Source organism: Hemitrygon akajei, chromosome 4, assembly GCF_048418815.1.
Source record: "Hemitrygon akajei chromosome 4, sHemAka1.3, whole genome shotgun sequence".
Lineage (NCBI taxonomy): Eukaryota > Metazoa > Chordata > Chondrichthyes > Myliobatiformes > Dasyatidae > Hemitrygon > Hemitrygon akajei.
In genome coordinates this window covers 66,721,255-66,736,828 of record NC_133127.1, presented here as the reverse complement: position 1 = coordinate 66,736,828, position 15,574 = coordinate 66,721,255, and the positions used below count along the sequence as shown (strand labels likewise).

The window sequence follows — 15,574 nt, the reverse complement described above, 5'->3', positions numbered from 1 at the left end:
AGGAGGACATAAATAATCTTCCGGAAATAGTAGGGGACTGAGGGTCTAGTGAGATGGAGGAACTGAGGGAAATACATGTTAGTAGGGAAGTGGTGTTAGGTAAATTGAAGGGATTAAAGGCAGATAAATCCCCAGGGCCAGATGGTCTGCATCCCAGAGTGCTTAAGGAAGTAGCCCAAGAAATAGTGGATGCATTAGTGATAATTTTTCAAAACTCCTTAGATTCTGGATTAGTTCCTGAGGATTAGAGGGTGGCTAATGTAACCCCACTTTTTAAAAAAGGAGGGAGAGAGAAACCGGGGAATTATAAACTGTTTAGCCTGACATCGGTGGTAGGGAAAATGCTAGAGTCGGTTATCAAAGATGAGATAACAGCACATTTGGAAAGAGGTGAAATCATTGGACAAAGTCAGCATGGATTTGTGAAAGGAAAATCATGTCTGACGAATCTTTATAGAATTTTTTGAGGATGTAGCTAGTAGAGTGGATAGGAGAGAACCAGTGGATGTGGTATATTTGGATTTTCAAAAGGCTTTTTTGCAAACTTAAAGCACACTGTACTGGGGGTATGGTATTGATGTGGATAGAGAATTGGCCGATTAGGAAAAGGGGAGGTGCAACGAGACCTAGGTGTCATTGTACACCAGTCATTGAAAGTGGGCATGTAGGTACAACAGGCGGTGAAAAAGGCAAATGGTATGATGGCATTCATAGCAAGAGGATTCGAGTACAGGAGCAGGGAGGTTCTACTGCAGTTGTACAAGGCCTTGGTGAGACCACAGCTGGAGTATTGTGGGCAGTTTTGGTCCCCTAATCTGAGGAAAAACATTCTTTCCATAGAGGGAGTATAAAGAAGGTTCACCAGATTGATTCCTGGGATGGCAGGACTTTCATATGAAGAAAGACTGTATCGACTAGGCTTATACTCGCTGGAATTTAGAAGATTGAGGGGGGATCTTCTTGAAATGTATAAAATTCTAAAGGGATTGGACAGGCTAGATGCAGGAAGATTGTTTCCAATGTTGGGGAAGTCCAGAATGAGGGGTCACAGTTTAAGGATAAAGGGGAAGCCTTTTAGGACCAAGATGAGGAAAAACTTTCACACAGAGAGTGGTGAATCTGTGGAATTCTCTGCTACAGGAAACAGTTGAGACCAGTTCATTGGCTATATTTAAGAGGAAGTTAGATATGGCCCTTGTGGCTAAAGGGATCAGGGGGTATGGAGAGAAAGCAGGTACAGGGTTCTGAGTTGTATGATCAGCCATGATCATACTGAATGGCGGTGCAGGCTCGAAGGGCCGAATGGCCTACTCCTGCACCTATTTTCTGTGTTTACACATTTACTATGCTGAGTAATTGAGGATGAGTTTTTATGTATATAGATTTATTTAATCACTAATGAGCTTTTGTGGAATTGGATGTTGAACAAAATGGATGAAAATGGATTGTCATTCAACATTTCCTGTCTTCCACTCAGTGAAACCAAAATTAATCCTACATAGCCTGAAGCTTTTCCCCAGGGTGGGAATGGCTAATACAAGGAGCATAGTTTTAAAATGATTGGAGAGAAATGTGGGGAGGATGTCAGAGGCATATTTTTTTTTGTACAGAGAGTGATGGGTGCATGAAAAGCATTGCTATGGGCTGTGGTAGAGACAGATACATTAGGGGCATTTAAGAAACTCAGATAGGCACATGGATGATAAAAAAATGGGGGCTATATAGGGGGCGGGGGTTTTAGAGTAGGTTAAAATTTTGGCACAACATTGTAGACTGAAGGGCCTATAGTGTGTTGTAATGTTCTATGTTTGTAGATAAAGCAGAGATCTTTGAGGCAAGGGTGTACTTAGAATTTGGAGGAGGAAAGACTAACACACTGAAGGTTCACAGAAATGTAAGGGCTATTGGAAGGTTAAATGAAGATTATTAGAAAGTTAAACCAATGCAAGACATAGGAGAATAAAATTAAATGAAATGGAGAATGTTGCATTGTGCTGTGAACGACTGTTGGTTGTACTTTTGTCTGCCTTTATTCATGGGTATTCATTTATTTCTGAATGACAATTAAACTCTACCCTTCTCATCACTGACGATTGACAGATTGGCTGCAAGTCAGCTTGATTTGAATTGCTCTGTTTATTGTAAACTGGCAATCTTCCTAATTGTAGGCAAGATGCAGTGTTGAAAGATTGCCACATGCTGTTGTGCAGAAAGACTTGGGAGTGCTTGTTTACGAATTGCAAAAAGTTGGCTTGCAGGTACAACAGGTTATTAAAAAGGCAAATGGAATGTTGGCCTTCATTGCTAGAGGGTTTGAATTCAAGAGCAGGGCGGCCATGCTGCAACTATACAGGGTATTGATGAGGCAGTAATGTGTGCCTGGAGTACTGTGTGCAGTTCTGGTCTCCATACTTGAGGAAGGATATACTGGCTTTGGAGGCAGTGCAGAAGAGGTTCATCAGGTTGATTCCAGAGATGAAGGGGCTAGCCTGTGAGGAGAGATTATACTGTGGAACTATATGCCTGGGACTATACTCTCTGGAATTCTGAAGAATGAGAGGGGATCTTATAGAAACATACAAAATTTTGAAAGGGATAGATAAGATAGAAGTAGGAAAGTTGTTTCCATTGGTAGGTGAGATTAGAACTAGGGGACATTGTCTCAAGATTTAGGGGAGAAGATTTAGGATGGAGATGAGGAGAAACTGTTTTTCCAGAGAATGGTGAATCTGTGGAATTCTCTGCCCAGGGAAGCAGTTGAGGCTTCTTCACTAAATATATTTAAGATACAGTTAGATAGATTTTTACATAGTAGGGAAGTTAAGGGTTATGGGGAAAAGGCAGGGAGATGGAGCTGAGTTCACGGACAGATCAGCCATGATCTTATTGAATGGCAAGGCAGCTTGATGGGCCGGATGGCCTACTCCTGCTCTTATTTCTTATGTTCTTGTGAAATTATCAAGGAGCAGCTTGGTAACTGGAGAGGAGGAACTGTAGAGTAAGTATTCACTCCTGTGGCTCTGAAATTGTCAGTCCTTGGCCTTGCCTTGGTTTTTGGCCATACTGACTGCATGGAATACATTGTGTTGGCTGAAGAATGGATTCCATAATGATAAAGACCTTATTCTCTTGGCACTCTTGGTAGACACTGTTGTGCGGCAGCTTAAACAGTTCTTAAAGCAATGAAGCTTAAACAGTTCTTAAAGTGATGTTGCAAAAACAGTTCTTCAAAGTAGTATTTTAAAAGTTCAAAATGCTTACAGTCCATTTAAGGGAGAGACTTTTTAAGATGATTTAAATTCTCTTTCATGTCGTCTTGCTTCGATTCCCAGTCGAACTACTTTTCCCACGGAGAATTTACGAAGATGGAAAATGAAACGGCTTTAAGGCACTGACCTTTCCTTTACAAAACTGTACTCAATCCTTTCTGCTATTCACAGGGATTAACACGAGCACAGTCAATGAATTCCTTCCAAATGAGGATCAAACAAGGTCGAACCTGTTTCACCGTCGAAATCGACTTTCCTCGATCTTTTAACTCCCGAACTCTGATCTTCACTCTCCACTGATTCTCAACTAGCAGTATTATAAAGAAACTGCTGGCAATGACCTTTTAAACTTTAGGCATTAAATAAAACTCCATCTTTCAACCACACTGCGTCATGATATTAAATCACGCAGTGGCATGAAGTCAACATGGCAAATCCAGCCACGAACTGCCCCTCCTCACAGGGAGGGGTCCTCCTTTTATACCCTGTGAAAAAAACCTGTCACATGACCTCTACTGGAGGGAAAATGACGTCACTCCACCATCACAAGACCATTACCTCAAGTCCAGTATAGCTTCAACACCTGTCACGTGTCACGGGTACGTAACAGTATGTTTCTGCTGCTCATGGTCCCCAGCATATACTGGATGCCATATTGGAGGAGCTACACAGATCTGCTTTCATTTGATCCTATTTGGCACAATTATATTGCCACACAGCAAAATGTACAATGTACTCTGTGTGAAGCCTAAAGTAAAATTAAAGTAGCATTAAATGACACAAACTTCCTTGGTGTGAAACTGAAGTTGTTAACATCTTATTTTTGGGACTAGAGTTGCCTTTGGGACTCAATGCTCACGATGCTTGCAGAATTACTACTGTGAATCATGTTGGACAACATAACGGTGAGCAGGCTAGCGGTAGTTATGGCTGGTCCCTCAGAATTACATAGAGCAGGATATCATTCAGAAAGTACTATTCATTTGATTCCAACACTGCCAATTATGAACTGAATGCCACAATTAATAGTTACCTTCCTTCACCTGACAGCATAAATGTGTGACAGGTCTTCTACATTTTTTGTATAATTATAGGATTTTCACTCACCTGCTATGCAAAGGTCAACAGCAGCCAAGTCATTTATTGTTCACCACATCACGTACTCTTGTGTCTCTTGACATAGTCACTTTGGCAAGACTACCGAAGTGTTGTATAAAATGTTTTTTGCATTGCTCATCTGGATTTGGGGCGTAAAGAAACCGCACCTCTTTATTGCAGCTGTTGACTGTAATTTGAACTGAAGCACAGTGCATTCAGTTTTTGGAATAGTTTCTTTCATTAGTAGCAACCCTGAAGTAATAATTACATTTATTGCTGAAAGGCAAGATTCACAAACAAGTGTACACATACAAAAACACATCTTTCCCTTTTAAAGAAAAGAAACATTGAACTGATAGGTGAGCATATTTACATTGAGAATTTATAAATTAATACTATTCAACTACATTTACTACCATAGCTTCATGCCTATTTACTCTGTCAATTTGGCACTGAAGGTGTATCTGTCTCCTCTTACTCAACTGCTTTGAATGATGATGATGTTTATGAGTAATTTTCCTAGAACTTGTTTGTTTGCCACAATCTTTGTGTTACTATGACTTAATTTCACGCTGATTTGCTTCCTTGGGATATTCTTGTAGCTTGTGTGACTGAACCTATTTCAATTTCACATACCTGGCAGATCCACATTTTTTTCTGTGGATTTATTTGGAGAACATTCCTTGCCAATAATCTGGAAGAAATCAGCTGCAAAACCAGCAATTAATTTTTCTTGGAGACGTACATTATTTCAATTTTGATGTTGAAGGTGACATCGTCATAAACAAGCTATATAGCTCGAACTGACGCTGTTGATGATTGTTGTCCAAGGGCTACCTAGCTTAACCAGGGCAAACTCCATGTGGACTGCCATTCTCATACTCGTCTTTCCAAACCAGACAAATTTCACATGGGTTCCTCTGTGAAATGCCATCCCAAACTGGGCTTCCCAATTTTGAGGCTTTCATTTGTGTTTTCACATTCCTAGCTGTCACATCATTGTGACTGATGAAGCATTTATCATCCTGGTATTGTGTTGCCATTGAAGTTGAGTGCCTTTTAGATAGAAATCCTTTGTTGGTTTTCAAAGTTTGAAGTATGTTTACTGTATACAGCTTTGAGATTGCTCTCCTTACAAAGAAACTCGATAGACCACTTTTTTTAAAAAAAGACCATCAAAAGCCCAATGTGCAGAAAAGGACAAACTCTGCAAACAATAAAAGTTAACAAATAACATTCAGAACTGAAGTTCACAAAAGTAAGTCCACAGCCACAAAACCATCATCACTGCACCCTTAGTTGCAAGCAGCAGCCTCAGTTCAGCGCAGAGACAAGTAAACCTCACAGCGCAGCTAGACCCTTGCCTCCACCCCCAAAGTCTTGACCTTTTCAACCTGGCTTGGCACTTAAATCCGCCAGACCTCTTCTTGGACCCAAGCCCTGCCACTTAGATATGCTCTCTTGCCTAAGCCCCACCGTCTTGTTTCAGCCCATACCTGACCATTCCAATTCAGCCTAGTGCTTAAATCAGTCAAACCTTGGGGGTTTTTTTTGCCTCGTGTCTGAGCCAAGCTGCCTCAATTTGGCCCATACGCACCACACCACAACCATCCTGCGCCTTCAAGACTTCAGTTCCCACCTCAAAAATGCCAGATTGTGCAGGCTGTTCAACAGCTCAGCTCCAAAAGGCTATTGATTGCAGTGGTGTTATCCAATAAAACGTGTGATTAATACAGTAATCTTTTGTTTGCAAATCGCAAGTCAGTGCTGTGCTTCACCAGCATCATCTTAAAGCAGAAGTGTCTTTTTTAAAGCTTTGGTCCTCCTTTCTTTCAAATTTCCAATGAACGACAAGACGACACAGCCATTCATTGTGTTGTTTTCGGAAACCCCTCCTTTAACCCCTGTAAACTGTGTCCCAACAGCCATATTTTTTAAATGTCCCTTTATTAGCATCTAGTGCAGAACTCTCTACAACCTCTCAGATTTCTGCAGTGTAATCCACACTACCTGCTGTATTTGCCATTGGAACACTTCTCACTTTTTCCATACGGTGCAGCATTTCTACTGTCACATCTATTCTTTCATTAGTATGATGGCATTTCTGTTGAACCTTGTATGCACATACCTTCCACTTAATTCCTTCTTGCCTTTTACCTGACCAGCTCCCTCTTAACTTCATGTGACTGTCCCAAACTGGGCACAGAATGTGATTCTGGTGGGAAAAGAGACCCATCCACAGTATTTGGCCCATCTTCCCTTTCACATTGGGTGTGCTGCATGAACAGAATCTGCATACTCCTGGTCTTCTCATCCAATGCTGTTGGCTTCCAGGTGCAATCCAACACAGTGAAAGGACATTGGGATTCCCTAATAATTATGATAGTAGCACACTCCACTCTCCTGTTGCTCTCAGCACTTCTCTCAAGTACATCAACCATAAAACATTGCTTGTGGTCGTCTGGACTGGACTAAAATTGCAGCTCCAGATGTTTCATCAGTGTTCTCATTGAATAATGTTATGTTTTGTAACTTCAAAACATTAAACTAATTCAGAGGAAGACCCTGGAGTCCAAAATCTGGGTCTAACTTCACATTTACATTAAGTGAGGCATGCATATATCACATGGCAGTCTGATGACATATGGAATTCATGTAATTATATATATAGCTTGTAATAAATTATTTAAACAGGCAGGAGATCTTAATCAACCAATATATATATATACAAGATTACTCCATTGATTATCTGAAAGTAACTCTTGAAATTCCATTTCCCAGGCAGCTTTAATTTTATCGTTAGATATCATTTGTAAATTCAATAACCATTTATAAATTGTAGCTATTGATCCTTTTTGGAGTGATTACTCGAGTATTAAATATACAACAAGCAACTAACTTTGCTTCATATTCACTGCCATTTTCTCTTATGGCACCACCTCTGGTCTCAATATCGTTTTAGTTTGCCCAGTCTCCTATCTCTTCATTTCCCATTTGTATTTATGGCATCCTCTGGGTTTGCTCTACATGCAGGCTACATCTCCCAATAATTGCTATTTGAATCTTGTGCAAGCTGTCCTTCTCTAAAGCCACAGACAGTTCTGAATGAACAAGCAAAAGCTCTATACTCCCACAATCAATGCTAGGTCTACTGTATTTGCCACCTCTACACTGTGAGTTTCCTGCTGTTTCCTAATGCACGATGTATCTAATGGATAACAGAGTCTATTCTTAATCTAGACAAAATACTGCACCTGGTCTTGAATTGCTAAATTCCTAAAAATGAGTTAATGCCTCTAAAATTGCTTAAGGTGCTGAACATTTGTAGACAGTAGTGAATCCAGAAGAGTGTGCAGGATGGGCATTGTGTTTTATTTGTGAGCCTGGCAGAGCCCTGAGCTAGTTGTGGGGCGGGGAGGGGATGGTTATGATGACCAATGACCATTGGCCTAAATGGCCAGGTGCTCTGGTCAGGGTGGATAAGTGCAGCGAAAGAGGTGAAATCTGTTTCTTAGTTTGAGATGGAGAAAGATCAAAGACTGCTGGAAAATTATGTTGGAGAGGTAGTAATAGGGGATAAAGAAATGCCAGATGAACTCATGTATTTTGCCATGGAAGACATTGGCAGTATTCCAGAAATTTGAGAGTGTCAGGGGCAGAAGTGAGTACAATTGCTATTACTAAGGAGAAGGTGCTTACAAAACCGAAAGGTCTTAAGGAAGATAGATCACCTGGACTACACCTCAGTGTTCTGAAAGAGGCAGCTGAAGAGATTGTGGAGGCACTAATAATGATTTTTCAAGAATCACCAGATTCTGGAATGGTACCTGAGGACTGGCCAATGTTACTCCACTGTCTAAGAAGAGAAGGAGGTAGAAGAAAGGAAAATTATGGACCAATTAGCCTATCTTCAGTGGTTGGTAAAATGCTGGAGTCCATTATTAAGGATGAGGTTTTTGGGGAGCATGGAGGCGCATGATAAAGTAGGCCGAAGCCAGCATGGTTTTCTGTTGGAATCTTTGAGGAAATAACAGGCAAGATAGACAAAGGAGAACCAGTAGATGCTGTTTACTTGGATTTTCAGAAGACCTTAGACAAGCTGCCACAAGTGAGGCAGCTTAACAAGAGCCCATGGTATTAAAGGAAAGATATTAGCATGAATAGGAGTATTAGCCTGTTGCCAGGAGGCAAAGAATGGGAATAAAGAGGGCCTTTTCTGGTTGGCTACCAGAGACTAGTGTTTTTAACTGTGTTTTCTTTGCATAGCAGACAAGTCCTAATTTCTACCCCACCCCCCAAACCCTCTATCAGCACACACATATGCCTTCTTTCCCCTCACAATTCCCTGGAAAATAAATATGTTTTGTTTGAATTGTAATTAGTTTAAACATTTCTAACAAAGAAACTTTGCTCATGTATATGTGTATATTTTATACTGTATATGCGTAAATCTAGCAGAACACTAGATTATGTCATCCTGGCTTTTCATTTCATTGCATGATAATGGTTCTTAAACTACTTAGTCTTAGTCACTGAGAATTTGTTTTGTGGTTACGTTTTTCCTATTTCATCCCGCATGGTTCTCTTGACTCCTCCATGGTTTTGAATGTAGTTCACTACTCTTGTCAGTTTCTGCTGTTGATTTCATCAGTCTATTGCAGGAGTTCCTAACCTGGGGTTCATGGACCCCTTGGTTAATGGTAGGGGTCCATAGCATAAGAAAGGATGGGAACTCCTGGTCTATTGGAACCACCCGTGTTTAGTGCTACTCCTGCCTTTGTGGAATAGCCAGCACATTCCTAATTGTGCCTTTATCTGAAGTCCCATACCAGCAATTCACAAGTGTTGCAAAATTACACCTTTGCTTCCCCTTTATATAATGCCCCATGTGCTGTTGCCCTTTGTAATATAATCAGTTCAGTAAATATGCCTCTCACCCTCTGCTTTATCTCTTGATAATTGCAAATTGCCTTTAACATTAGAACTAGTTTTCAGTGAGCTAGCCCTTTCTCAGTAACAGGATTAAAGTTATTGACTGGTTCAGTTCATCTAGTTTCATAGTTCAATTATGTGCAATGTCCGTAGACTCTGATGGACTCTGCCTTGTAGGATCTCAGAATGTATAGGACAATTTCTTTTCAGTAGTTGTCTCCAGAAGAGATACAAATACCCCTTAGTCTTCCCTTTCTCCATCTCTGCAGTTTGTGGCAGATGTGAACTTCTGGTCCATATTTTGCTCTCATTTTTGCTTTCAGTACAAAGCTTTAAACAATCGTATCTTCAGACTTCCAAAGTAAAGATGAAAGCACTTTAAATAAAAAAGCTCCAGTCCATTGTCAGCTTGTATGAACCTTCACTGAAAAACATTTAAACGTGTGTGTGTGTGTGTGTGTGTGTGTATATGTTGAGCACAATACAGGCTGACTACCTGTTGTACCCCTTAATGCCGTACTACTGAATGCAAAATTAGTTGAGTAAAACTTGCCTGGAAATTCATCCTTGGTCAGTGGCATTAAACGCACCGTGAGCAGCACACAAAATACTGGAGGAACTCAGTGGGTCAGGAATAGAAATAGACAGCCAACGTTTATGGATCTAAAATGAAGGGTCTCAACCCAAATGTCAACAGTCTCTCCATAGATGCTGCCTGACCAGTTAAGTTCCTCCAGAGACTTGTGCATTGCTCCAGGTTCCACCATCTGCAGTCTCTCTGAATCTCCATTAAATGCCCTATGCATGATAGCTGCATGTTCCACTTATTTGAATTGTCGTCGGGGGCATAAACTCCGCAAACCCTTTGTGCATGTATGGATTCAGCCAGTGGATGCTCAGGTACTGGTTGCTGGGCAAGTGACCTCATCCCAGTAGGAGTTAGGAGAAGGTGCACTAGTAATGATTTTTATTTGACCCAAAACGCGTGTTCATGTTTTTGTCACGCTTCTCATTCTCAGTTTACCCTTCATGCTCTTCTTGATCTTTTCAAGCTTTTGTTTTCTTTCCCCCTTCTGCTTCTTAGCATGTGGTTCCTGTAACAAAATGAATGACCGTATCAAACTAACCTGAACAATCTTGAAGTAACATTTGTTTTCTTTTCACTTTTTTGCTATGCGTTACTGGCCTTCCTCACTGACTAACAGCAGTAATGGCAAGGAAACAATGAATGACGCGGATGATCCTGAGACAGACTGTGATAACAGACCATCTTCAAGTCACTTCTATCCTGTCGCTTTGCTGCTTGTCAGTTCCCACTTGTTGGTGGTGTGGCTCATACTGAGTCTCGCTCTACTCTTGGCCAAATATCAATAATGCACTCGTTTACCACATCATTTTGTAACTAACACTTGACAATGTATTCATGTAGCTCTATATAACTTGCTTTGTAAAAGAACCAACTTGTTTGTAAGTCTAAAACAATTGTACACCATGTTTGGAAGATTGTTCTGAGTTACTTAATTTATTTCACTGTCTTTGCAGTAATGATTTCAATGCTTATTTTGTAGCAATTTGTTTCTTCCAGACCAAGTTATGCATTGTGTAAGATTTATTTTCAAGTGTTTTACATAAAATCCTGATCTGTTCTGTTAGACGGGTGAACACTGTAATTGTAAAAGGTATTTCTTTTCTTAGAGAAAAAAATTATGAAACACATGTAAATGTATAAAGTCATGCTATATTTTTGGTCAGAAATCTGTCAAGGGCAGTCCTAAATTTAAAAAATGTAGCTAATTGAAAATGATATGTGTTTATAGGTTTAGAAACAAGAATCAGAATTGGATTTCACAGGTACTTTGAATAAATTAGCAAATACTGTAATTTACATGCAACACACATAAAATGCTGGAGGAACTCAGTAGGCCAGGCAGCATCCATGGGAAAAAAAAGTACAGTCAATGTTTCGGCAGGACTCATCCCAAAAAGTTGACTGTACATTTTTTCCATCGATGCTGCCTGGTCTGCTGAGTTCTTCCAGCATTTTGTGTGTTTTGCTTGGATTTCCAGCATCTGCAGATTTTCTCTTGTTTGTGAAATAATTTACATATTTGATATAAAGTGAAAGAGAAGACTATCTGTTTTGTTTAATGAATTGCTAAAAAAAAAGTCCAATTTCCAGTAAGAGTCAGTTAACCTGGCTGATACTTTGTACATTTTATGGCCTCTATTCTTGCTAAGATGGCTGCAGTCATCATAACCATGGAAGCAGTGTGGAAACCATAGCATGTGTCAAGTACACAAAAGCAGCCGGGTTATTTTAAACTCCTGAACCTTATTTCCAAATTGTTCTCTTACCCAAAGCCAAAGTTTGTAACAAGATTGTCAGTGGGCAAGAAGGGCATCTTGTTTCAGGGGATTACATTGGAGTCCCTCTTGGTAATGTTCCCTAACTAGATGAGCGCTGGAGGAGTCTGAGACAGCCACATCACATTAATGAGAGAACAAGTCCAGGCAGGGAAGCCAGAAGACGTTTACGTGATGTTACGCAATGTGAATATTTTAGAGCCTAAACCCTCTTCATCATATTGATGAGGTTTCCATCTGCGGCAGGTGCTACCAGAACTCCAAGTGAAAATGACATCAATAATTGTTAATGGATCAGCCGCAGGTGCATATTGAGAGGTTCATTTGATTGAAAAGTGGCATCATTGTGTGCATTAGCATAATTTTGTAATGCAGCCTACATTAAACAAAATGCTTAAATGTGCATCCTAATTTGTCATTGTATCAGATGACAGAGAGCTATTCAGAGCATCTAGATTTCATATAATATTTGAGCATCTATTCTGTCCATATGTAGTGTACCTGCTTTACCATACATATAGTCAGGAGACAAACCAAAATGGTCTTAGATCCCATACTCTCAGAGTAGTGAGTTCATGAAAACGACACTGAAATACTTCGACTTCTGAAAATATAAACAATAATCCTATGATAACATAGTAAGACTGAAAGGTTAAATGCAGGCACATACTGTTAAATTTGGTATTTCTTTCCTTCGATTTGGCCAAATATCATTCGCAGGCATATCATTCACAGTTTTCATGATCCACTGCAGAGCACATGACTACACAATTGTTCCCAGCTGCCCCTAACATATCCAAATGGGGAATAAGGCAAAGTTTATGCCAATGATTTCTTAGACAAGAATATTTAATCAGGAACATGCAGTTCAGATTATTGATGGTTTGAATTCTGAAGTAAAGCAGCTGTGACTGTTTTGATTTTTGCAATGTTTTTGCTGCAAAATTAAATAATGTATATATTTAACACTAACCTTAATACTTCAGTGAACAGTTGGTTATTTTTGGCCTGCCCTATGGATTGACGTGTGTAAGATGTATCATCACCTGTGTTAAATAAATGTAGATGATTATGCAGTTATTTTTAATTATTGAAAATGTTACAGCAAAAGTTTAATAAATGAAACTATTTGTTTCCTTTTCTCTTGTGGTATTATGTTTTTCTTTCCTTTTCACCAGAGAAGGATGTCGGATAGAAAATGCGCAGAAGAATATAAAATGCAGGAAATATGCATTCAACGCAATTCAGCTGATGGCATTCCCAAAATATTACAGGCCACCAGATGGGACATATGGAAAAGCAGACACTTAAGCAATTTTATTTGTAAACATATAGTTTACAAAAAAAAATCACGTGTTTATTAGCTTCATGTAGACAAAGTGAGTAATTTATCTATTTTTTTGACTGAGTGATTTATCTGCTGTCAATTTATATTACTCATATTGGTAATCATATTTATGTCTAAACAAATGGAAATTGTACATAGCCCTTGGCAATAATTTTGTTTGAAGGACCTTGCCATTTTTTTCCTTGTTAATGTTGTACAAAGAACACTAGCATATTGAGCTGTTTGCAGATCTTTTCAAAAAGCAATACCCCTGTTAATAATATATTAAATGGCTATTCTTTGATTTGATATGTTTGGAACTGGGTGCTCTTGTTACAACAGGTTATTGTCCACAGTCATGTTTCTATTTTTCAGGATTGCCATTGAGAAATAAGAACTTTTTAAAAATGTTTTGTAACACAAGCAAATGCATACTGCTAGATGTTTGAAATTATTCAACCCAATTCAAGTGCAAGATTGGGACTATGTGATTTGAAGAATTACTGTATTACTGCTGGTGTTTGTGCCAAAACATTTTCCTGTTCACTAAACAGTACATCATGTTCCTAAAAGGAATAGGTATAAAATGGACATGTTATAATGTGTGTAAGATTAAACATAGCCATCAAACTGACACTTACATATTAACATCAGAAATACGTTTACTAACTAAAAAACTATTTAAATACATTAAAAACTATTACAGCATTTTAAATTTACATATCCCTTTTATATAACAGCTGTAAAACATGCAGAAAATCTGCATTATTATAATACTGAATTCTGTGGAGTAAAAATAGGCAACTCTACAATCACACAAGACACAGATTAAACAAAGGGTATTGTAATGTTTTTAAATAACCTTACATATATTAGCTTTCTTGAGGTCCTCAAACATTTTAAATCAATTGATATTTATGCTGCTCATACAGCATTGTAATTAAAGAACCAAGCAGATGTGGGTTGTGATACTTAAAGAAGCTATCTGTAAGTATCCAGGAAAAAGAGCAAAATCTTCAGGAAAATAATGAAAATTAGTGCCTCTGGAGAAATAAAGTTGGAGCTGGTGAGAAGTTATCATTCTCTATCCAACTGTCAGTATAACCTATTTATTGCAATCAATAATACAATGTTGATTCAAAAAGATGTTATTTTTGTGCATGACAAGGTGATCTTGTAAAACTGGTGTTTTTCTGTTCCGTTGATCACTGCAGTCAAAGCAACTGCAAAAAGCAAGATTTGGTGAATTTAACTGTTAGTCCAAATAAACCTAATTCTCTTTATAGATCATTTTTAAGAGCAATCTTTTGGATTTGGAGGTTAACTAAATAGTTTAGTACAAAAGTAATATCCCAGAAACTGGGCTGCCACCCAAGGACTCAAACAGTTGAGATTAAGGCATACAAAAAGAACACACCCATTTTCATTGCAGTAAAATGTTAGAATGGGGACATTAGGTATATTGTTTCTAACAAATTGTTTTTTACACCGAAGATAGATATAATATCTCTATTTCCTTACTGATTGTGTTAAGTTTTATAACACCCTGTTGGGAGTGTTTACCTTTGCTACACTTTTTCTTAATTCACAAAAAAGTGCCTGTTTTTATATCTTAGGAGTTTACTCATATTTTCTGTTTCCTCGCTATAATTTTCTTAGTAATCTTTTCTGATTTTAAACCCCTGTTAATGGTTTAATGGATCTTATAAACATACTCTTGATTAAATACTGTTGTTAACGTTATGGTTGGCCAAAGTTACAACATTTTCTAAAGGAGTTTTCATATCATGTTGTCATTGACAATTATGAACATCTTTAAAGTAGTTATCTTTTTTAATCTACCCTTGCATCTCATAAATTAGATTGTCAATTTACCCAGTTTGATCTCCCCTTTCAATATGATGATTATAGCTCCCAGTTAAATGCAACACCATGTCAATTATGTTATTTTATACTCTGTCCAAAAATTATAGCTGAAAATTCCCACATTGTTTTCTAGTGTTTGTCATTTCATGATTCAGCCCATTTAATTCTATGCTAAGATTTTAACTTGCTACTGTTTTTATCTAATCACCATAATCAACCTCATCTTTTTTTAATATTTCTCTTGTTTATTCTGGAAATTAAGACTCTGTACTAATTGGTTTACAATCATGGGTGAGGTATGAGCAATTAATTCCATATCATATCATGGAGTAAGCAGAAGCAATCAAGTGAACAACACAAAAGTGCTGAATTTCAGATTTCAATTTTGGCGTGATGGGGAAACTCCTATGGGAGGGGAAGAGCAGCAATTTAAATCACTCACTAAGACTATCAAAAACTATAAAGGATTTCTTGATTTCTTTGTAATTCACTAAAAAAAACCCTAGCCAAAACAGTGGTAGTGGAGGAACTGATGAAGCAATTCCACCGTAAGTATTGTGGCCTCATGATACTCTGCAAAGAGAGTACTTTACTTATCTTGTATACTTACTTACAAATTTTCAGAGAGCAAGAGTTGAGGAAAGAAGGGGAAGCCACAACAGCACAGCCAGTAGAGCCCTGCCGTCGCAGCCCAGCATCGCAGGTTCAATCCTGACCT

The 15,574-nt window shown here is 38.6% G+C and overlaps 1 protein-coding gene and 1 long non-coding RNA gene across 12 annotated transcripts in view; one reads left to right on the top strand and one right to left on the bottom strand.

Annotated features, from left to right (window-relative positions):
- The window catches only part of LOC140726415 (uncharacterized), a 51,346-nt gene extending 46,835 nt beyond the window's left edge, over window positions 1–4,511 (bottom strand). Inside the window, exon 1 of the long non-coding RNA XR_012098629.1 lies at window positions 4,377–4,511. This is a non-coding gene — a long non-coding RNA (uncharacterized lncRNA). The remainder of the gene's footprint in view (window positions 1–4,376) is intronic.
- inpp4b (inositol polyphosphate-4-phosphatase type II B) overlaps window positions 1–14,280 on the top strand; it is an 801,341-nt gene extending 787,061 nt beyond the window's left edge. For 4 of the 11 annotated variants that reach the window (XM_073042765.1, XM_073042762.1, XM_073042767.1 and 1 more), the window contains one exon: window positions 10,505–12,809. In XM_073042765.1, coding sequence (XP_072898866.1) covers window positions 10,505–10,673 — 169 coding nt within the window. In that variant the 3' untranslated portion in view covers window positions 10,674–12,809. Of the gene's footprint in view, window positions 1–10,504; window positions 12,811–12,841 lie in introns of those variants that run through there. The other 7 variants (XM_073042761.1, XM_073042759.1, XM_073042764.1 and 4 more) reach the window with 3 other exon arrangements.
- Window positions 14,281–15,574: the final 1,294 nt, after the last annotated feature.